This window comes from Anomaloglossus baeobatrachus, chromosome 7 (genome assembly GCF_048569485.1).
Source record: "Anomaloglossus baeobatrachus isolate aAnoBae1 chromosome 7, aAnoBae1.hap1, whole genome shotgun sequence".
NCBI classification, from domain to species: Eukaryota; Metazoa; Chordata; class Amphibia; order Anura; family Aromobatidae; genus Anomaloglossus; species Anomaloglossus baeobatrachus.
The window spans coordinates 279,411,281-279,434,576 of NC_134359.1; the positions used below are offsets into that span (position 1 = coordinate 279,411,281).

At 51.9% G+C, this 23,296-nt stretch overlaps 1 protein-coding gene across 1 annotated transcript in view; it reads right to left on the reverse strand.

Annotated features, from left to right (window-relative positions):
* Positions 1 to 23,296, reverse strand: part of TELO2 (telomere maintenance 2) — a 115,863-nt gene that overhangs the window by 24,291 nt on the left and 68,276 nt on the right. The window contains exons 13-15 of the mRNA XM_075318233.1: positions 6,484 to 6,572; positions 4,452 to 4,568; positions 3,764 to 3,835 (exon numbers count right to left, since the gene is read on the reverse strand). Of these exons, the coding sequence (XP_075174348.1) occupies positions 3,764 to 3,835; positions 4,452 to 4,568; positions 6,484 to 6,572 (278 nt within the window). The remainder of the gene's footprint in view (positions 1 to 3,763; positions 3,836 to 4,451; positions 4,569 to 6,483; positions 6,573 to 23,296) is intronic.

The window sequence follows — 23,296 nt, forward strand, 5'->3', positions numbered from 1 at the left end:
TAACATCTTATTGATGGACGCTACAAGATCATTAACTATGGCGTCACCATCTGGTGTATCTAGATTGAGAGCGGTCCCAGGATCAGAATCTTGATCAGTTACGTCCGCCTCATCACCCATAGATTCATCTCGCTGGGATCCTGACCATTGAGATGAATGTGAAGGTCCCTCATAGCGAGCCCGCTTAGGCTGCCCGGGGCCATCGTCCGAGTCAGAGTCTTCACCCTGAGGTGTATGTGCCCGTCCCGGAGCTTGGAGGTAATTCAGCTGAGGGGGACCAGGGGGCAATGATTGCACAGTGTCCGTGGCCTGAAGTACAGGCCTAGCTCGCAATGTGTCAAGAATTTGTGACATAGTGAGAGACATTCTGTCAGCAAAAGCTGCAAACTCAGTTCCTGTCACCTGGACAGCATTCACAGGTGGTACACCCTGGGTCACGTCCAGCAGAGGTCCCGACTGTGCAAGCGCCGCAGGGGCCGAGCACTGCACACAATGGGGGTCAGTGGAGCCTGCTGGTAGAAAAGTCCCACATGCGGTGCAGGAAGCATATAATGTCTGTGCCTTGGCACCCTTGCGTTTTATGGACGACATGCTGTTGGCTCTCTGCAATGTGAGAGAGTCTATAGCCAAAAGGGCGACCAGCGCTATGCAGTACAAAGTATTTGCAGGAACAAAATACTAATAATACTACTGGCACAAGAGGGGTGAGCCCTGAGGGCTGCTTACCGCCCGCTGAATAGCGGGTAAGAGGCGCAGAATTCCTTGTCTGGGTCTCCCCGGCTCCCCTCTGCAGCTCAGCGTGTCAGCAGGAATGGCTGCCGGCGTCTGTGGAGAGGGGCGGTCCGTGGGAGTTCCCAAACAAAAGTGCGGGAAACAGTGTCCCCTCTGTGCCTACTGTGAGGGCTGGAGTATGTAAAAACGACTCCAGCCCTCAGCGCTGATGCACTGACCAGCGTCCCGCCCCTCTCCTGACTGGCAGGTCTGGGGGCGGGAACGAACGGAAGCAGGCCGCAAAAGCCGGGGACTCGAGTTATCAGCGCGGCCGCCGTAAAAGCGCGGCCCGCGCTGAAGTCCCCGGCGCACCACAAGTGCCAGCCGCGCCGCAGTCCCAGCGGCCGGCGCGACCGTGTCCCAATAGTGTGCCTGCTTCAGCGAAGCTGAATGAGGCCATGGCACAAGCGCCGCAGCGCTGATGTCCCCCGGCGCACTACAACACCCAGCATGCTGCGGTGTGAGCGCCAAATGCACGGGGACACAGAGTACCTTGAGGAAGCAGGGCCATGTCCCTGATGTACTCCGCTCCATCCAGCATCTTCTCCAGGGGCTGTAGATGGAGCACGGTCTCAGTGCCTGGAGACCAGTAAATCCCACTTCACCCAGAGCCCTGTAAAAAGGGATGGGGAAGGAATCAGCATGTGGGCTCCTGCCGCCGTACCCGCAATGGGTACCTCAACCTTACAAACACCTCCGACATACAGTGGGGTGAGAAGGGAGCATGCTGGGAGCCCTGTATGGGCCCTCTTTTCTTCCATCCGACATAGTCAGCAGCTGCTGCTGACTAAAAACAATGGAGCTATGCGTGCGTGTCTGACCTCCTTCGCACAAAGCTAAAACTGAGGAATCCGTACTCCTACGGGAGGGTGTATAGCCAGAAGGGGAGGGGCCTTACACTTTTAAGTGTAGTTCTTTGTGCGGCCTCCAGAGGCAGTAGCTATACACCCACTGTCTGGGTCTCCCAATTAGGAGCGAAAAAGAAAAAAAAAAAAAAAAAAAGAAGAAGAAGCCCCTCTAAATAAAAGGACGTCCACATCACCAAATCCAATCTATATATATAATTGCCTTATTCTGTCTCTCTGTCTTGCTCCAAAATTGTGTCACGTGACAGTGTCACCGTGTCATAAAAGTGACAACTGTCGGATTGGCCGTTGGGCTCGGCCTGGCCCCGCCCCCCCCACGGAATGACCGCTTGCCTCGGCCTGGCCCCGCCCCCCGCATGGATTAGCCGCTCTGGGCTCGGCATGGCTCCGCCTCCCCACGGATTGGCTGCTCGCCTCGGCCTGACCCCGCCCCCCACATGGATTAGCCGCTCGTCCCGGACCTCCGCACGCATCACCCGCTCCAGCGTACACCGGCTCCTGGTACACATGTGCAGGGAGCCGGCATACGCTGACGCCTCGCCTGCTCAGCCCCGCTCCAGCGTACACCGGCTCCTGGTACACATGTGCAGGGAGCCGGCATACGTTGCGGTCAATAATGAAGTGTCATGCAGCGGTGAAAGAGTTAAAGACACTGCAAGACACTTCATTATAGACAGCGGGCACCCCCAGAAGAGAGAAGACAGAAGAAAGAAGACCCCGCAGTCATACTCACCAGACGCCGACCGTGAGCAGGTGAGCGCATCAAGGTCCTGCAGCGGCGGAACACACACACACACACACACACATCAGATCGCATCCACACACAACAACATCCAGTGATATCGCTTACTTCTCGGCGGCGATACTGTGCGTGCAGTGACCTTCCAGGACCTGCCGGAGGATCACATGGCCGGAAGCATGTGGTATCTCCGGATGTTGTGAATGTGTGTGTGTGTATGTGGTGTGTATGTATATATATATATATATATATATATATATATATATATATATATATATATGTGTATGTTTATGTGTGTGTGTGTGTGTGTGTGTGTGTGTGTGTGTTCTGATGTGTGAGTGTATGCGATCGGATCTGTGAGTGTCGGCAGAGGAGCACGGCGTGCAGCACGGCTGCTGGGAACACCCACCGGAGGGCACAGGGAGAAGTGGGGTGTGAGTGTATGCGATCAGATGTGTGCGTGTATACTGTCTGATGTGTGACTGTGCAGCACGATGGGGAGTGCGCAGCATGGGAAATGGAGCACGATGGGGGGTGCGCAGCATGGGGGATGGAGCACGATGGGGGGTGCGCAGCATGGGGGATGGAGCACGATGGGGGGTGCGCAGCATGGGGGATGGAGCACGATGGGGGGTGCGCAGCATGGGGGATGGAGCACGATGGGGGTGCACACCTCCCCCCAAAACACACACACAGCGCCACACGCGCACCGCACAACACACCACACACACACACACACACTTTGGGAACCACAAACACCGCCCTACACAGACAACGCCGCAAACACACAAACACCGCGGCATACACAAATATACGCACATACCGCGCAACACACACACTGCACAAAACATACCTCTCCAAAACACACACACGCACTCCACACCCACACAAACTGCGCAACACACACAGCACGCTGTAGACACACAGAGCTCCACACACAACGCAACACACATACAACACCGCTCTCACACACTCCCCCACCCAGACAACAACCAGAACATTTACAGCGCCCTACACAAACACTGGCAACTACACACAACAACATCGATATATATATATATAACAAAAAACATACATTAACTACACAATAAATTCTAGAATACCCGATGCGTTAGAATCAGGCCACCTTCTAGTTACAGATAAAAGGACATGTCCACCTTTGTCCTCATCCAAAATATGAAGCTACTGCATCTGCAAGTCTACCGTTTTGAGCACACAGCTCCTATGCAGATCGATGCGTTACCATGATAAACTATATTAAAATACCTGTATGAGCCAATCCATCCTGCAGTCTGATGACACAGGGGTTTGTTTATAGTTTGTAACCATGGAGACACAAAGGACTGCACAGGAGCTGCAGACACAGAAAACTGTACAACGTACGTACATCTAATATGTCCATCCGCTGTCGCAGGCTGTAGTTTAGGGAGTAGAATTCTACGGTGAGATATTGAGACACCTGAGAAAATAGAAATCAGAAAGGTTTAGCTGCGATAGATGGTAAGTTGGTTGGGGGGGGTACCATCAAAGAAAGGTCACCTTGCCGCAGTTAATGGGCACACATGAATTGGCCAATTATTGTGTTAAGAACCTTTATTTTTCTAAGGATTTGTGCAGTATTCATATATTGTATGGTTGCATATGTTTTGGCGCCTACAGACTGCTGCTATATCTGTTAGTGTATATATAGAGGAAAAATTAAAAGTCTACTATTAAACCTGGGATTTATAGGAATACCAAGAGGGCAGCTATGGGGTCTTCAACCCGCCGCAATTGCATGTGGACCACATGCCTTAACTGCCGCTGACAAGAGATTGGGAGCAGCTTTTAAGGGGGTTAAACAGCAGAGATCCAGCTGCTCCGGTAGCTGCAGTTAGAGGTGGATGCCGGCTGCGTAGCACAGCTGACACGCACTATGTGAGCACAGGGCTCAGTTTTTATATATCTGCACACAACGAAGGCCATACATGTACCTTACAAGTCAGGAAGGGCATAAAAGGGGATTTTAACCTGTACCTACGTTTCCAAATGTCCCATTGTAAATCGGTGGGCGAGTAATCAGTGAAGACACTTACCGCTACAGGATCAATAACCGTGACAGACACCATGGCTGCATATCTCAGATGAGTGAAGTTTGCCACGGCAGGACGGTCATCGAGGTGAAGGAGGATTTTGACAAGCTCAACACTGACCTAACAAGAGAGAACAGAGAGAGAAGGGACACATATACATACATACATACATTACACACACACACACACACACACTTTTCAGATTATAAGACGCACTTTTCCTCCCAAAAATTTGGAATGAAAATGAGGGGTGCGTCTTATAATTCGAATGCAGCTTACCAGGGGGTGGTGTAGCGGGGGTCACAGAAGGCAGGAGCGATGCTACGAGCTGTGGTCACCATTTTGAAAATGTTGGTGGTGTAAGCTTCAAATAATGGCGCCCGGCGTGTGCGCAGATGGCTCTCTTGGCTCAAGATCTCATCTTGCGCAAGCACCGCCTCCTGTCCACTGATCTCACTGCAGTAGGCTTAAAGGGAACCTGTCAGCAGAAATTTCGACTAAAACCTAACAGATTCCCCCTCTGCAGCTCCTGGGCTGCATTCTAGAAAGGTCCCTGTTATTATAGTGCCCCCTTTCTGACCCAAAAAAAGAGTTTATATCGAGGTACCTTTTTGGCTTCTGAATCTCTAAATGTGTCACGGGGGCGGGCTGCCTGATGGCCGTTATTCTGCCCCCTGTTCCTGTATGCCGCCCCCATCTCCGATTTCTATACTTCTGGACGCCGCCCACTGCTCCAGCCATCCCTGCGCATGCCCAGTGCTCATCTCTCGTGGATGAGCACTGTGCCCAGTGTCACCGGTGGTGACGTGCGCGCAGGGTTTAGATTATGGGCGGTGCTGTGATGTTAGTTACCAAGCAACCGCCCATAATCGCGGGACCGCGCATTCACCCTCGGCCTGCTTCTTTCTGCGCAAGCGCGCTGCAGCTGAACTCCTCCTGATCGGTGTAGTCACTGCTCCGCGCTCCTCCCATCTATTTCCTGCCTCAGGGCAAGATGGGAAGGAGGTGACGTGAGTTCAGCTGCAGCGCGCTTGCGCAGAAAGCAGGCCGAGGGGGAATGCGCGGTCCCGCGATTATGGGCGGTTGCTTGGTAATTAACATCACAGCACCGCCCATAATCTAAACCCTGCGTGCACGTCACCAGCGGTGACGCTGGGCACAGTGCTCATCCACGAGAGATGAGCACTGGGCATGCGCAGGGATGGCTGGAGCAGTGGGCGGCGTCCAGAAGTATAGAAATCAGCGATGGGGGCGGCATACAGGAACAGGGGGCAGAATAACGGCCATCAGGCAGCCCGCCCCCGTGACACATTTAGAGATTCAGAAGCCAAAAAGGTACCTCGATATAAACTCTTTTTTTGGGTCAGAAATGGGGCACTATAATAACAGGGACCTTTCTAGAATGCAGCCCAGGAGCTGCAGAGGGGGAATCTGTTAGGTTTTAGTCGAAATTTCTGCTGACAGGTTCCCTTTAAGGAAAATGGCACCCAGAGGTGACACATGTGCAGATGAGATCTTGGCTTGTCATTGAGCAGATAGCTCAATCTGTGAATGCGCTGACTCCGGGCACCATTTCTTTTAAGCCGGCACCGCCGACAGTTTCTGGATGTTCCTCCTGCTTCAGCCCCCACAGCGAGCATCTGGGACACCCGCTGCCCTGCCCGCAGCATCACCACGCTCCACCACCGCTGCTGCCCCCCTCTCCAGTAAGATACCACCGGATTATAAGTCAGACCCCATATTTTTTTTTACCACTTTTTGCCTCTAAATTTGGGGTGCGTCTTATAAAACGAAAAATACGGAGACTAATTTTGTGTGTGTGTGTGTGTACGCATGTGTATATGTATATATATATATATATATATATATATATATATATATATATATAATCTGTCTGTCTGTCTTCTAGCTATTGGATTTTTCAAGTCAGTAATCACACAGCAGTTTCTGCTATTTCATGTATTCCCCTTACATAGTCACTGGTGTGCATACCTTATCTCCCCATAGTGTCTTTTAGCTTGGTCTCCATTTTTACCTCTTTGGTTGCAGGAGAATTCGATCGAATCAAGCTGGATATTGAGGTCATGGTTACCTCTAGTTTTTCCACATCTTCCGAAAGCAGCACTAGGGAAATATAAACCCAATTTAATCAAATGTATCAATGAAAATAATACCGTATGTCTATTCATCAGTGTGGTTGAGATGTGCGAATACAGTCTGGTCACGAGCGTTGTATGCACAAACATCTCATGATGTGGAACTGGAAAAAAAAAATAAAAAAATATATAGACACACACACACACACACACACACACACACACACACACAGGATTTACCTGGTCCGAACGTGTTATGAGAGGTCAGCACTTTCTTTTTAAAATCAGGTTCATTTTTATTAAACCAACAAAAACATAATACTTTTTCACAAAACAGAAAGGAAAAAGGAAAACCAGATTTACAAAAACATCAAATTGAACCATACAAAGCACAGTGCACCCCTGCGGGTCACACCTAAAACAAGTTCAGCCACAATCTGAAAAATCGATTGCATTATTCTACTTGCGTTCCATAATCTTACCCATCAATCCTATACACTCCGCCGACATACACATGCCCACCCGTTCGGATAAATCATTAACTAGTTATAAGAAGAAGAGTCTGATCCCCAAATCTGTTGTCACAGGGTATATAATGACAGGACAGGGGCCTCTAGGCTATCCCTCAAATTTGAGACCCTGCACTGTCCTTATCTTGGAAGTAGGCTTGATGGTAGCCAGGTCCGAGCCCCCAGGGTGACCCTAACTCCTGTCCAGGCTGTGATCTTGCTCCCCTTCTCTCACAGCCATCGGATGGGCCAAAAAAAAAAAAAAAAATGACAAAACAACATAGACAAGGGAGAACGGAAACTTGTACACACACCACACTCAAAACACATAGAAGAGATAGTGTACCGGGGGACAATGAAAAAGGGAAGTAACACACAGCAGGGGAATGCTCACACCACTCAAAAGCACAACAAGGATCACAATAAACAGGATGACCACCAAGACCGGGATCGCTGGAGCTATCATCGGCACAAACTGGAATGAACCCTGAGCTCTTAGGTCCTGCACACAAGTCTGCAGGAATTATCTCTTACAGAGCTGAAGACCAGTGAAGCTGAACTAGTCGACGCCCGGCTCTGGCTGAACAATCCAGAAGCCTCAGATAGCTTGACAGACTCTGTGGTGTGAACAGAGTCTGACGCCGCCAAGCCAGTTGTCATGTGATGTTCGGCACTGAAATCGCCAACTGTCCTGAAGCAGCACCATGGAGGGGAGGCCCAGGGCATCAACCATGCCCCAAAATCTTCAATGCATTTTGTTTAAGATATTTCCTCCTCTCTAGCCAAAGTATAGCATTAAATCTATCCATAAATTCTCCAATAGCTGGAAGAGCCGGATCCAGCCAGTGGTAGGCCAACAGTTTCCTGGCCTGATATAAAAGACGCGAAATACCCAGCACCACCAGCGGGCTCAGATCTAAACACTCATCCGATTTTCAGCCGTTATATGCCTCGTTCTGTCCCCATCTCGTAAAGTACTGCAACTGTGCGGCCAAATAAAATAGATCCTTGGGTTGAGGACTGCCAGATCCCTGTCCTTGTTACCTCTCTGTAGAGTCTCAAGACAAAATTTTGGCCTGTTCCTTTTTCCTTATAAGTTCCCGGAACAAAACCTCCAATGAATCCAGATCGGGGCATTATGAAGACGACCCAATAATTTAGGCATCAGCACCATTTTTCAGTAAATTGGCACGACCAATGAGGGACAGCAGAAGACACCAAGCATCAATTAGTAATCCCTTGGCCGGACGAGATATTGAAATTCATCTGCCGGCGGGATTGGCAAACCTGAAGTAGAAAATCTATGGGGAGCAGGGCCGATTTCGTCCAGTTTATAAGAGCCCCAAACGCCTTTATGAGGAAATAGAATCCATTTTGTTCTTAAAGAAACCATCTTGTCTTATATTTGTATTTATTTTCGTATCCTTATAGTGTGTGTTTGAAAAAAGGTTCACAAAAGGACCGAAATGTCACTGATTGACGAACAATGTGGTCTTTGTGTATTGAAATAAATTTCGGAATTTTCTTTGGAAAAATTGAGCGCCGGATTTCTTTTCTACTACTTATTACTGAATGATATCATAGGGTTCACCTATCAGTGATGGGCGGGGAAGTTTCACATTTCTGTTCACACCCCTGCGGCTCTTATTGGTGCAAAGTACAGAAGAGTTATTTCTTTGTTTGAGGTACTATATAAACTAAACTAGTCACATGCAGGGTGGATCAAAATCAAATTTTTTAAAAAAAAAAAAAAAAAAAAAAAAAAAAAAAAAAAAAAAAAAAAAAAAATCGGATTTTTTGATTTAAAATCGGATTTTTTGATTTAAAATCGGATTTTTTTGATTTAAAATCGGATTTTTTTGATTTAAAATCGGATTTTTTTGATTTAAATCGGATTTTTTTGATTTAAATCGGATTTTTTTGATTTAAAATCGGATTTTTTTTTATTTAAATCGGATTTTTTTCAATAAACTGCTTTTTGAGGAAAATATTTTACCATCCAAAGGTTCTTCCATCATGAGATAAACAACTCCGCTTTAACTCAGTAGAATAAAGGCTGTATATGTGTAACATTCACAATGCCATGCTCTTCCAGAGGTTTCTGTAGGATTAGTGGGCAGTTTCTCTCCTATATTATCACAGACGCTCGCTTTACTTACACAGTTTTCAAAACTGAATTTGACTCCGCAGAGGTCCCAGCCTCTTCTTCACGGCAAAAATATTACAACATGAACAGAGTTGAGAAAAAGAGAATTTTGTTACTTACCGTAAATTCTTTTTCTTATAGTTCCGTATTGGGAGACCCAAACCATGGGTGTTTAGCTTCTGCCTCCGGAGGACACACAAAGTACTACACTTAAAAGTGTAGCTCCTCCCTCTGAGCTTATACACCCCCTGGTAGCCAGTCCTAGCCAGTTTAGTGCAAAAGCTGAAGGAGAATAGCCACCCACAAGTAGAACCGAGTAAGAACCGGAACAACCGGAGACTCTGTCCACGACAACAGCCGGTGATAACACGCGGAACAAGAAACTGCCAACAGGCAACAGGGAGGGAGCTGGGTCTCCCAATACGGAACTATAAGAAAAAGAATTTACGGTAAGTAACAAAAATCTTTTTTTCTTTATCGTTCCTTTGGGAGACCCAGACCATGGGACGTTCCAAAGCTGTCCCTGGGTGGGAATAAACAGAAAAAAAATAAGAAGTAGGCGGAGCCTAACTTCACAAGTGGGCGACAGCCGCCTGAAAGATGCGTCTGCCCAAGCTCGCATCTGCCGAAGCATGAGCATGCACTTGGTAGTGCTTCGAAAAGGTATGCAGGCTAGTCCAAGTGGCAGCCTGACAGACTTGTTGAGCCGTAGCCTGGTGCCTAAAAGCCCAAGAGGCACCGACAGCTCTGGTCGAGTGTGCTTTGATCCCCGGCGGGGGAGGCACCAGAGTACTCTGGTAGGCGTCCGAAATGGTCGATCTAATCCAACGGGCCAAGGTCGGCATAGAAGCAGAGAGACCCTTGCGCCGCCCTGTGGTTAGCACAAAGAAGGGAATTTTGTTTACTTACCGTAAATTCCTTTTCTTCTAACTCCTATTGGGAGACCCAGACAATTGGGTGTATAGCTTCTGCCTCCGGAGGCCACACAAAGTATTACACTTTAAAAAGTGTAACCCCTCCCCTCTGCCTATACACCCTCCCGTGCATCACGGGCCCATCAGTTTTGGTGCCAAAGCAGGAAGGAGGAAACTTATAAATTGGTCTAAGGTAAACTCAATCCGAAGGATGTTCGGAGAACTGAAACCATGAACCAAAGAACAATTCAACATGAACAACATGTGTACACAAAAGAACAACAGCCCGAAGGGAACAGGGGCGGGTGCTGGGTCTCCCAATAGGAGCTAGAAGAAAAGGAATTTACGGTAAGTAAACAAAATTCCCTTCTTTGTCGCTCCATTGGGAGACCCAGACAATTGGGACGTCCAAAAGCAGTCCCTGGGTGGGTAAAGAATACCTCGATAAAAAGAGCCGTAAAAACGACCCCCTCTTACAGGTGGGCAACCGCCGCCTGAAGGACCTGCCTACCTAGACTGGCATCCGCCGAAGCATAGGTATGCACCTGATAGTGTTTTGTGAAAGTGTGCAGACTCGACCAGGTAGCCGCCTGACACACCTGCTGAGCCGTAGCCTGGTGCCGCAATGCCCAGGACGCACCTACGGCTCTGGTAGAATGGGCTTTCAGCCCTGTAGGAACCGGAAGTCCAGACGAACGGTAGGCTTCAAGAATCGGTTCCTTGATCCACCGAGCCAGGGTTGACTTGGAAGCCTGCGACCCCTTACGCTGGCCAGCGACAAGGACAAAGAGCGCATCAGAACGGCGCAGTGGCGCCGTGCGAGAAATGTAGAGTCTGAGTGCTCTCACGAGATCTAACAAGTGCAAATCCTTTTCACATTGGTGAACTGGATTAGGACAAAAAGAAGGTAAGGAGATATCCTGATTGAGATGAAAAGGGGATACCACCTTAGGGAGAAATTCCGGGACCGGACGCAGAACCACCTTATCCTGGTGAAATACCAGGAAGGGGGCTTTGCATGACAGCGCTGCTAGCTCAGACACTCTCCGAAGTGACGTGACTGCCACTAGGAAGACCACCTTCTGCGAAAGGCGTGAAAGAGAAACATCCCTCATCGGCTCGAAAGGTGGTTTCTGAAGAGCCGTTAGCACCCTGTTAAGATCCCAGGGTTCTAGCGGACGCTTGTAAGGTGGGACTATGTGGCAAACCCCCTGCAGGAACGTGCGGACCTGCGGAAGCCTGGCTAGACGCTTTTGAAAAAAAACACGGAAAGCGCCGATACTTGTCCCTTGAGAGAGCCGAGAGACAAACCCTTGCCCATTCCGGATTGAAGGAAAGACAGAAAAGTGGGCAAGGCAAACGGCCAGGGAGAAAAACCCTGATCAGAGCATCAGGATAAGAAGATCCTCCACGTCCTGTGGTAGATCTTGGCGGATGTCGGTTTCCTGGCCTGTCTCATAGTGGCAATGACCTCTCGAGATAACCCTGATGACGCTAGGAGCCAGGACTCAATGGCCACACAGTCAGGTTGAGGGCCGCAGAATTCAGATGGAAAAAAGGCCCTTGAGACAGCAAGTCTGGTCGGTCTGGTAGTGCCCACGGTTGACCCACCGTTAGATGCCACAGATCCGGGTACCACGACCTCCTCGGCCAGTCTGGGGCGATGAGGATGGCGCGACGGCAGTCGGACCTGATCTTGCGTAACACTCTGGGCAGCAGTGCCAGAGGAGGAAAGACATAAGGCAGTCGAAACTGCGACCAATCCTGAACTAATGAGTCTGCCGCCAGAGCTCTGTGATCTTGAGACCGTGCCATGAATGCCGGGACTTTGTTGTTGTGCCGGGACGCCATTAGGTCGACGTCCGGCGTTCCCCAGCGGCAGCAGATCTCTTGAAACACGTCCGGGTGAAGAGACCATTCCCCTGCGTCCATGCCCTGGCGACTGAGAAAGTCTGCTTCCCAGTTTTCTACGCCCGGGATGTGAACTGCGGAGATGGTGGAGGCTGTGGCTTCCACCCACAGCAGGATACGCCGAACTTCTCGGAAGGCTTGACGACTGCGTGTGCCGCCTTGGTGGTTGATGTACGCCACCGCCGTGGCGTTGTCCGACTGAATTCGGATCTGCCTGCCCTCCAGCCACCGCTGGAACGCCTTTAGGGCTAGATACACTGCCCTTATTTCCAGAACATTGATCTGAAGGGAGGACTCTGCCGGAGTCCAGGTTCCCTGAGCCCTGTGGTGGAGGAAGACCGCTCCCCACCCTGACAGACTCGCGTCCGTCGTGACCACAGCCCAGGATGGGGGCAGGAAGGATTTTCCCTTCGACAAAGAAGTGGGAAGAAGCCACCACTGAAGAGAGGCTTTGGCTGCCCGAGAAAGGGAGATGTTCCTGTCGAGGGACGTCGACCTCCTGTCCCATTTGCGTAGAATGTCCCATTGGAGTGGACGCAGATGAAACTGCGCAAATGGAACTGCCTCCATTGCTGCCACCATCTTCCCTAGGAAGTGCATGAGGCGCCTCAGGGGGTGTGACTGGGCTCGAAGGAGAGATTGCACCCCTGTCTGTAGTGAACGCTGTTTGTCCAGTGGTAGCTTCACTATCGCTGAGAGAGTATGAAACTCCATCCCGAGGTAAGTCAGCGATTGTGTCGGTGTCAATTTTGACTTTGGGAAATTGATGATCCACCCGAACCTCTGGAGGGTCTCCAGGGCAGTGTTCAGGCTGTGTTGGCATGCCACCCGGGAGGGTGCCTTGACTAGAAGATCGTCTAAGTAAGGGATCACCGAGTGTCCCTGAGAGTGTAGGACTGCCACCACTGTTGCCATGACCTTGGTGAAGACCCGTGGGGCTGTCGCCAGGCCGAAAGGCAGTGCCACGAACTGAAGGTGTTAGTTTCCGATGGCGAAACGCAGGAAGCGCTGATGCTCTGGTGCAATCGGCACGTGGAGATAAGCATCCCTGATGTCGATTGATGCTAGGAAGTCTCCTTGGGACATCGAGGCGATGACGGAGCGGAGAGATTCCATCCGGAACCGTCTGGTTTTCACGTGCTTGTTGAGCAGTTTGAGGTCCAGAACGGGACGGAATGATCCGTCCTTTTTTGGCACCACAAACAAGTTGGAGTAAAAACCGCGACCACACTCTTGAAGGGGAACAGGGATCACCACTCCTTCTGCCTTCAGAGTGTTCACCGCCTGAAAAAGAGCATCGGCTCGCTCGGGGGGCGGAGATGTTCTGAAGAAACGAGTCGGAGGACGAGAGCTGAGCTCTATCCTGTAACCGTGAGACAGAATGTCTCTCACCCATCGGTCTTGGACATGTGGCAACCAGGCATCGCAAAAGCGGGAGAGCCTGCCACCGACCGAGGATGCGGTTTGGGGAGGCCGAAAGTCATGAGGAGGCCGCCTTGGGAGCGGTTCCTCCGGCGGTCTTTTTAGGACGTGACTTAGACCGCCATGAATCAGAGTTCCTCTGGCCCTTCTATGGCCTGTTGGACGTGGAGAATTGAGATCTGGCTGAGGGCCGAAAGGACCGAAACCTCGGTTGTATCTTCCATTGCTGAGGTCTGTTTGGTTTGGACTGGGGTAAGGACGAGTCCTTTCCCTTGGATTGTTTAATAATTTCATCCAATTGCTCGCCAAACAGACGGTCGCCAGAAAATGGCAAACCGGTCAAGAACTTTTTGGAAGCAGAGTCTGCCTTCCATTCGCGTAGCCACATGGCCCTGCGGACTGCCACTGAATTGGCGGATGCTACCGCTGTACGGCTCGCAGAGTCCAGGACGGCGTTCATGGCGTAGGACGAAAAAGCCGACGCCTGAGAGGTTAAAGACACAACCTGCGGAGTAGAGGCACGTGTGACTGCATTAATCTCAGACAGACAAGCTGAGATAGCTTGGAGTGCCCATACTGCTGCGAATGCCGGAGCAAAAGACGCGCCTATGGCTTCATAGATGGATTTCATCAGGAGCTCTATTTGCCTGTCAGTGGCATCCTTTAGCGATGAACCGTCTGCCACTGCTACTATCGGAAATGCTCGGTGCTTCTGGACCGCATCTCTGAAGTTGGAGTGATCGAAAAACGCACTCAGTGTCCGTTTGGGAAACCTAAATTGGTGTTTCTCCTGCTGTGAAGCTGACTCCTCTATTAGTGGAGTTGGAGGAGAAAGTTCTAGCACCTGGTTGATGGACGCTATAAGGTCATTTACTATGGCGTCCCCTTCGGGTGTAACCAGATTGAGAGCAACGTCAGGATCAGAGTCCTGATCTGCCACCTCCGCTTCATCCTCCAGAGAGTCCTCATGCTGAGACCCTGAGCAGTGTGATGAAGTCAAGGGAAGTTCCCAGCGAGCCCGCTTAGCCGGTCTGGGACTGCGGTCCGTGTCGGAGTCCTCACCGTGGGACCTAGGAGACACCCCAGGAGCAGTTTGCTGCGCCGACCGAGGGGGGCCTGGGGGCAATGATTCAACAGTGCCCGGGGCCTGTGTTACCGGTCTGGACTGCAAAGCTTCTAGTATCTTAGCAGACCATCTGTCCATAGACTGAGCCATGGATTGTGAAAGGGACTCAGAAAGTTTCTCAGCCAATACTGCAAACTCTGTCCCTGCCACCTGGACAGTGGCAGCCGGTGGTTCTACCTGGGCCGAGGGTCCCACCAGTGCCTGAGGCTCCGGCTGAGTGAGTGTCACAGGGGCCGAGCATTGCACACAATGAGGGTAGGTGGAACCTGCAGGTAACATAGCCGCACAAGAGGTACAAATTGCAAAATAAGCCTGTGCCTTGGCACCCTTGCTTTTTGCAGACGACATGCTGTTGTCTCCTCTTAGAGCAATCAGTGAGGGTATATAGCCAAAAGCAAATAATGCGGCCGAACAGAGCAAATGTATACACAATATGGATATATATATATATATATATACACACTTCGGCACCTAGGGGGGCCAGCACCTGGTAACTGGTGCGGCTTACCGACCGCCCTCAGTGGTTGTGTGTCCACCAGATTCCCTGCCTGGGCCTCCCAGCGCTGTGGAGCTCTGTCTGAAGTTCTCCACGGGCAGCAGCGATGATAACAATGGCTGCCAGCGTTCTGAGAGGAGGAGGGAGCCGTGGGCGTGCCTCAGAAAGTGCAGGAATCTGGTGCCCCACAGTGCTCAGTGAGGGGGGGAGGAGGATACTACGTCTGCTCCAGCCCTCACCGCTGACGTCCAGTCTAGCGTCCCGCCCTTACCCCTGACTGGCAGGCCCGGGGGCGGGAATATGCGGTACTAGGCCGCAGAAGCCGGGGACTAAATTTAGAAGCGTGGCCGGCAAACAGGCGCGGTCGGCGCGGTAGTCCCGGCGACGCAAAACACACAGCAGCTGCTGCAGCGTCCGATACACAGGTGCTCTATGCGCCGTCCCCAAGGGGACACAGAGTACCTCTGAAAAGCAGGGCCTGTCCCTGATGACATCCAGTCTCCTGTCCGTCAGATTCCCTCAGGGGCTGCGGAGGGAGCCCGGTCCCAGTGCATGGTGACCGGTTAGGATCCCACTTCTCCCAGAGCCACTAAGGGATGGGGAAGGATAACGGCATGTGGCTCCAGCCTTTGTACCCGCAATGGGTACCTCAACCTTAACAGCACCGCCGACCATAGTGGGGTGAGAAGGGAGCATGCCGGGGGCCCTGGGGCCCTCTTTTCTTCCATCCGATAAAGTCAGCAGCTGCTGCTGACTAAAATGTGGAGCTTGCGTGAATGTGTGCCTCCTTCAACACAAAGCATAAAACTGATGGGCCCGTGATGCACGGGAGGGTGTATAGGCAGAGGGGAGGGGTTACACTTTTTAAAGTGTAATACTTTGTGTGGCCTCCGGAGGCAGAAGCTATACACCCAATTGTCTGGGTCTCCCAATGGAGCGACAAAGAAAAGAGAGGTGCACCGCCTAAGCGCAGCGGTGCGAGACACATAGATCCGGAGAGCACGCACCAGATCCAGAGTATGCAGCGCTTTCTCAAAGCGATGAACAGGGGCCGGACAGAAGGAAGGCAAGGAAATATCCTGGTTAAGGTGGAAGGGAGAGACCACCTTAGGAAGAAAGTCCGGGGTCGGACGGAGAACTACCTTGTCTTGGTGAAAAAACAAAAAAGGTGACTCCGAGGAGAGCGCAGCCAAATCAGAGACTCTCCTGAGAGAAGTTATGGCAACTAGAAAGGCCACCTTTTGAGAAAGACGATACAAAGAAACCTCCCTAAGGGGCTCGAAAGGGGGTTTCTGCAATACCGAGAGGACCAACTTAGGGTCCCAGGGATCCAAGGGCCGCCGATAAGGCGGAATGATGTGAGACGCACCTTGCATGAAGGTGCGGACCTGAGCCAGCCGGGCGAGACGCCGCTGGAACAGCACTGATAAAGCTGAGACTTGTCCCTTGAGAGAGTTGAGGGACAGTCCTAGCTGCAGACCGGACTGTAAAAAAGACAGAAGGGTCGGCAACGAGAATGGCCAAGGAGAATGGCCGGAAGAGCGACACCAGGACAGGAAAATTTTCCAAGTCCTGTGATAGATCTTGACGGAGGAAGACTTACGGGCCCGAGTCATAGTGGAGATGACTTCAGGAGGAATACCAGAAGCCGTCAAAATCCAGGACTCAAGAGCCACGCCGTCAATTTGAGTGCCGCAGAATTCGGGCGGAAAAACGGACCTTGCGAGAGCAGGTCTGGACGGTCCGGAAGATGCCACGGCATCTCCACGGACAGTTGGAGCAGGTCCGGATACCAAGCTCGCCTGGGCCAGTCCGGTGCAATGAGGATGACTCGACGGCCCTCCATTCTGATCTTGCGCAGGACTCTGGGCAAAAGAGCTAGAGGGGGAAACACGTAGGACAGACGAAACTGGGACCAGTCTTGAACCAGAGCGTCTGCGGCGAAGGCCTGAGGATCGTGGGAGCGAGCCACGTAAACCGGAACCTTGTTGTTGTGAAGGGATGCCATTAGGTCCACGTCCGGAGTGCCCCACTTGCGGCAGATTGACTGAAACACTGCCGGGTGCAGGGACCACTCGCCACCGTCCACGGATTGACGGCTGAGATAATCTGCCTCCCAGTTTTCTACGCCAGGGATGTGGACTGCGGATATGGTGGACTTGGAGTCCTCCGCCCATTGAAGAATGCGTTGGACCTCCAACATTGCCAGGCGGCTGCGTGTCCCGCCTTGGTGATTGATGTAGGCAACCGCTGTCGCGTTGTCTGACTGGACTCGAATGTGCCTGCCTGCCAACAGGTGGTGAAAGGCTAGGAGAGCTAGAAGCACAGCTCTGGTTTCCAGCACATTGATTGAAAGGGCTGACTCGGACGGAGTCCAAGTGCCCTGTGCTCTGTGGTGGAGATGTACCGCTCCCCAGCCGGATAGGCTGGCATCCGTGGTGAGAATCACCCAGGACGGGGCCAGGAAGGAGCGCCCCTGAGACAGAGAGAGGGGTCGAAGCCACCACTGAAGAGAGCTCCTGATCTGTGGCGACAGAGCCACTAACCTCTGTAAGGAGGAAGGCCGCTTGTCCCAACAGCGGAGAATGTCCAGCTGCAGAGGACGCAGATGGAACTGGGCAAAGGGAACCGCCTCCATGGAGGCCACCATTTGACCCAGCACCTGCATCAGACGCCTGAGGGTATAACGGCGGGGCCTCAGGAGAGAGCGCACCGCCAAGCGGAGTGACAGCTGTTTGTCTAAGGGCAACTTCACAAGTGCCGGCAAAGTCTCGAACTGCATCCCTAGGTACGTGAGACTCTGGGTCGGAGTCAGAGTGGATTTGGGAAGATTGACAGTCCACCCGAATTGGGCTAGGGTGGCGAGAGTGAGCGAAACACTCCGCTGACAGTCTGCGCTGGATGTACCCTTGACCAGAAGGTCGTCCAGATAAGGAAGCACTGCTAACCCCTGGAGGTGCAGGACCGCAATCACTGCCGCCATGACCTTGGTGAATACCCGAGGGGCCGTGGCTAACCCGAAGGGGAGAGCCACGAATTGGAAATGATCCTCTCCTATCGCAAAACGTAACCAACGCTGATGTGACACTGCGATTGGCACATGTAGATAGGCATCTCTGATGTCGATGGACGCCAGGAACTCCCCTTGGGTCATAGAGGCAATGACTGATCGCAGAGACTCCATACGAAAATGCCGCACCCGGACATGCTAGTTGAGAAGCTGGAGATCCAGGATGGGCCGGAAGGTACCGTCCTTTTTTGGAACTAGGAAGAGATTTGAGTAAAAACCTCTGAACTGTTCCTGAGCGGGAACTGGGACAATCACTCCGTTTGCCTGCAAGGACGCCACGGCCTGCGAGAAGGCGGCGGCCTTGGGCAGGGGGGAGTTGAGAGAAAAAAATCTGTTTGGAGGGCTGGAAGAGAATTCTATCCTGTAGCCGTGAGATATGATGTCTCTCACCCACTGATCGGAGACTTGCTTTAACCAAGCGTCGCCAAAGTGGGAGAGCCTGCCACCGACTAAGGACGTGGCTGGAGCGGGCCGAGAGTCATGAGGAAGCTGCCTTAGTGGCAGAACCTCCTGCGGTCTTCTGCGGACGCGCTTTTGGGCGCCAGTTGGATTTCTGATCCTTGGCTGAGTTAGCGGACGAGGCGGAAGGCTTAGAGGATGACCAGTTGGAGGAACGAAAGGAACGAAACCTCGATTGATTCCTACCCTGGGCGGGTTTCCTGGTCTTGGTTTGTGGCATGGAAGTACTCTTCCCGCCAGTAGCTTCTTTAATGATTTCATCCAGCTGTTCACCAAACAGCCGTGAACCAGCAAAAGGGAGCCCAGCAAGAAACTTCTTGGAAGAAGCATCTGCCTTCCACTCTCGAAGCCACAAAACCCTGCGGATAACAAGAGAATTAGCTGAAGCCACCGCAGTGCGGTGAGCAGCCTCTAGCATGGCAGACATGGCATAGGATGAAAAAGCTGAAGCCTGAGCAGTTAAGGTAACCATCTCAGGCATAGATTCCTTGGTGAGGGAATGCATCTCCTCTAGAGAAGCAGAGATGGCTTTGAGAGCCCACACTGCTGCAAAAGTCGGGGAAAACGCGGCCCCCGCAGCTTCATACACAGATTTGGCCAGAAGGTCAATCTGACGGTCAGTGGAATCCTTAAGTGAGGTGCCGTCAGCCACCGACACAACGGTCCGGGCTGAGAGCCTAGACACCGGAGGGTCTACCTTTGGGGAGTGAGACCACTCCTTGACCACCTCAGGTGGAAATGGAAACCGGTCATCAGAACCACGCTTTGGAAAGCGTTTGTCGGGGCAGGCCCTGGGTTTGGTCACAGCGGTCTGAAAACTGGAGTGGTTAAAGAACACACTCTTTACTCTCTTAGGCGAGGTAAAAAGAGAATTTTGTTACTTACCGTAAATTCTTTTTCTTATAGTTCCGACATGGGAGACCCAGACCATGGGTGTATAGCTTCTGCCTCCGGAGGACACACAAAGTACTACACTCAAACATGTAGCTCCTCCCTCCTAGCATATACACCCCCTGGTAGCCAGTCCTAGCCAGTTTAGTGCAAAAGCTGAAGGAGGACATCCACCCACAAGTCGAGACAGAGCAAAACCCGGAACAACCGGGACCTCTGTCTACAACAACAGCCGGTGATAACACACGGAACAAGAAACCTGCCAACAGGCAACAGGGAGGGTGCTGGGTCTCCCATGTCAGAACTATAAGAAAAAGAATTTACGGTAAGTAACAAAATTCTCTTTTTCTTCATCGTTCCTTATGGGAGACCCAGACCATGGGACGTTCTAAAGCAGTCCATGGGTGGGAATAAACAGAAAAACTGAGAAGTAGGCGAAACCTAACTTCACAAATGGGTGACAGCCGCCTGAAGGATGCGTCTGCCCAAACTCGCATCTGCCGAAGCAAGAGCATGCACTTGGTAGTGCTTCGAAAAGGTATGCAGACTAGTCCAAGTGGCAGTCTGACAGACCTGCTGAGCCGTAGCCTGGGCCTGAAAGCCTAAGAGGCACCGACAGCTCTGGTCAAGTGTGCCTTGATCCCCGGCGGGAGATGAGTACACTGGTAGGTATCGGAAATGGCCGACCTAAACCAACGAGCCAGGGTCGGCTTAAATGCCGAAAGGCCCTTACGCTGACCAGCGGTCAGCACAAAAGAGAGGTGCACCGCCTAAGAACAGCGGTGCGAGACACATAGATCCGGAGCGACCGCACCAGATCCAGAGTATGCAACGCCCTTTCAAAGCGATGAACAGGAGCCGGACAAAAGGAAGGCAGGGAAAATGCCCCGGTTAAGGTGGAAACAGCAACCACCTTAGGGAGAAAGTCCGGAGTCGGACGGAGAACCACCTTGTCTTGATGAAGGGAGGGCTCCGAAGAGAGTGCAGCCAAAACAGAGACTCCCTTGAGGGAAGTCATGGCCACTAGAAAGACCACTTTCTGTGAAAGACTAAACAAAGAAACCTCCCTAAGAGGCTCAAAGGGGGGTTTCCGGAAGCCGTGAGGACCGAATTAAGGTCCCATGGCTCCAAGGGCCGCCGGTAAGGCGGAATGATGTGAGATGCGCCCTGCATGAAGGAGCGCACCTGGGCCAGCCGGGCGATACGCCGCTGGCACAACACTGACAGAGCCGAGACCTGTCCCTTAAGGGAATTGAGGGATAGTCCTAGCTGCAGACCGGACTGTAGAAGGGACAGGAGGGTCGGCAAGGCCAAAAGGCCAAAGGATACTTCCGAGCTCGAGTCATAGTGGAGATGACTTCAGGAGGAATACCAGAAGTCGTCAAAATCCATGACTCAAACGCCACGCCGTCAACCTGAGAGCCGCAGGTTCTGGCGGAAGGACGGACCTCGTGAGAGAAGGTCTGGACAGTCCGGGAGATGCTATGGCACCTCTACGGACAGACGGAGCAGGTCAGGGTACCAAGCTTGCCTGGGTCAGTCTGGAGTAATGAGAATGACCCGACGGCCCTCCTTTCTGATCTTGCGCAGGACTCTGGGCAAGAACTAGAGGGTGAAACACGTAAGACAGACGAAGCTGGGACCAAACTTGAACCAGTGCGTCTGCCGCAAAAACCTGAGGATCGTGGAGCCACGGTTTGACGGCTGAGACAATCTGCCTCCCAGTTTTCCACGTCTGGGATGTGGGCTGCGGATATGGTGGACTAGGAGTCCTCCGTCCACTGAAGAATGCGATGAACCTCCAACATTGCCAGGCGGCTGATGTCCCGTCCTGGAGGTTGATGTAGGCAAACGCTGTAGCGTTGTCTGACTGGACTCGAATGTGCCTGGCCGCCAACAGATGGTGAAAGGCTTAGAGAGCTAGAAACACAGCTCTGATTTCCAGCACATTGATCCAGAGGGCTGATTCGGACAGAGTCCAAGTGCCCTGCGCTCCATGGTGGAGATAAACTGCTCCCCAGCCGGATAGATTAGCATCTTGGTGAGGATCACCCGGGACGGAGCCAGGAAGGAGCGTCCCTGAGACAGAGGGGACGAAGCCACCGCTGAAAAGAGCCCCTGGTCTGTGGCGAAGCCAAAGCCCCGTGGAAGGAGGAAGTCCGCTTGTTCCAACAGCGGAAAATATCCAGCCGCAGAGGACGCAGATGGAACTGGGCAAGGGAATTGCTTCCATTGACACCACCATCTGATCCAGCACCTGTATTAGGTGCCTGATGGAACGACGTCGACCGCCAGCGGAGGGACTGCTGTTTGACTAAGGGCAGCTTCACAAGTGCTGGCAGAATCTCGAATTGCGTCCCTGGGTATGTGAACTTCTGGGTCGAAGTCAGAGTGGACTTGGACAGAATGACAAACCACCTGAATTGGTTAGAGTGGCGAGAGTGAGCGAGGCACTCTGCTAACAGTCTGCACTGGATGAAGCCCAGACTAGAAGGCTGTCCTGGACAAAAGGATCACTGCCAACCCCTAGAGGTGCAGGACCGCAATCACAGCTGCCCCGACCTTGAGAATACTCGAGGGGCCGTGGCTAACCCCAAGGGAAGAGCCACGAATTGGACCATTCTGATTGCAAAACGTAGCCAACGCTGGTGTGAAACTGCGATTGGCACATGCAGATAGGCATCTCTGATGTCGATGGATGCTAGGGAGTCTCCTTGGGTCATTGATTGATCGCAGAGACTCTATGCGAAACTGCCGCACCTGAACATGCTTGAGAAGCTTGAGATCCAGGTCGGAAGGCACCGCCCTCCTCGGGTAGTAGGAATAGATTTAAGCAGAAATCTCAGAACCGCTCCCAGTCGGGAACCGGTACAATTACTCCAGTGGCCTGCAAGAATGCCACAGCCTGTGAGAAGGCGGCGGCCTTGGAGCAGGGGGGAGTTGACAGAAAAAATCTGTTTGGCGGGCTGGATAGAATTCTATCCTGTAGCCGTGGGAGATGTATCTCGCACCCACTGATCGGAGACGTGTTAAAACCATACGTCGCCAAAGTGGGAGAGCCTGCCACCGACCAAGGACGTTGCTGGCGTGGCCAGATAGCCAGGAGGAGGCTGACTTAGTGGCAGCATGTCCTGCGGTCTTCTTGTGCGCCATTTGGGTTTACGATCCTTGTCTGAGCCAGTGGGCGAGGCCGAGGGCTTAGAGAACGATCAGATGGAGGAACAAAGAAGGGAATTTTGTTTACTTACCGTAAATTCCTTTTCTTCTAGCTCCAATTGGGAGACCCAGACAATTGGGGTGTATAGCTTCTGCCTCCGGAGGCCACACAAAGTATTACACTTAAAAGTGTAAAGCCCCTCCCCTTCTGCCTATACACCCCCCGTGCCTCACGGGCTCCTCAGTTTTGGTGCAAAAGCAAGAAGGAGGAAAAGTTATAAATTGGTTTAAAGTAAATTCAATCCGAAGAAATTTCGGAGAACTGAAACCATTGAACATGAACAACATGTGTACACAAAGAACAACAGCCCGAAGGGAACAGGGGCGGGTGCTGGGTCTCCCAATTGGAGCTAGAAGAAAAGGAATTTACGGTAAGTAAACAAAATTCCCTTCTTCTTTGTCGCTCCATTGGGAGACCCAGACAATTGGGACGTCCAAAAGCAGTCCCTGGGTGGGTAAAGTAAAACCTCGAAATAGAGCCGTAAAACGGCCCCTTCCTACAGGTGGGCAACCGCCGCCTGAAGGACTTGTCTACCTAGGCTGGCATCTGCCGAAGCATAGGTATGCACCTGATAGTGTTTCGTGAAAGTGT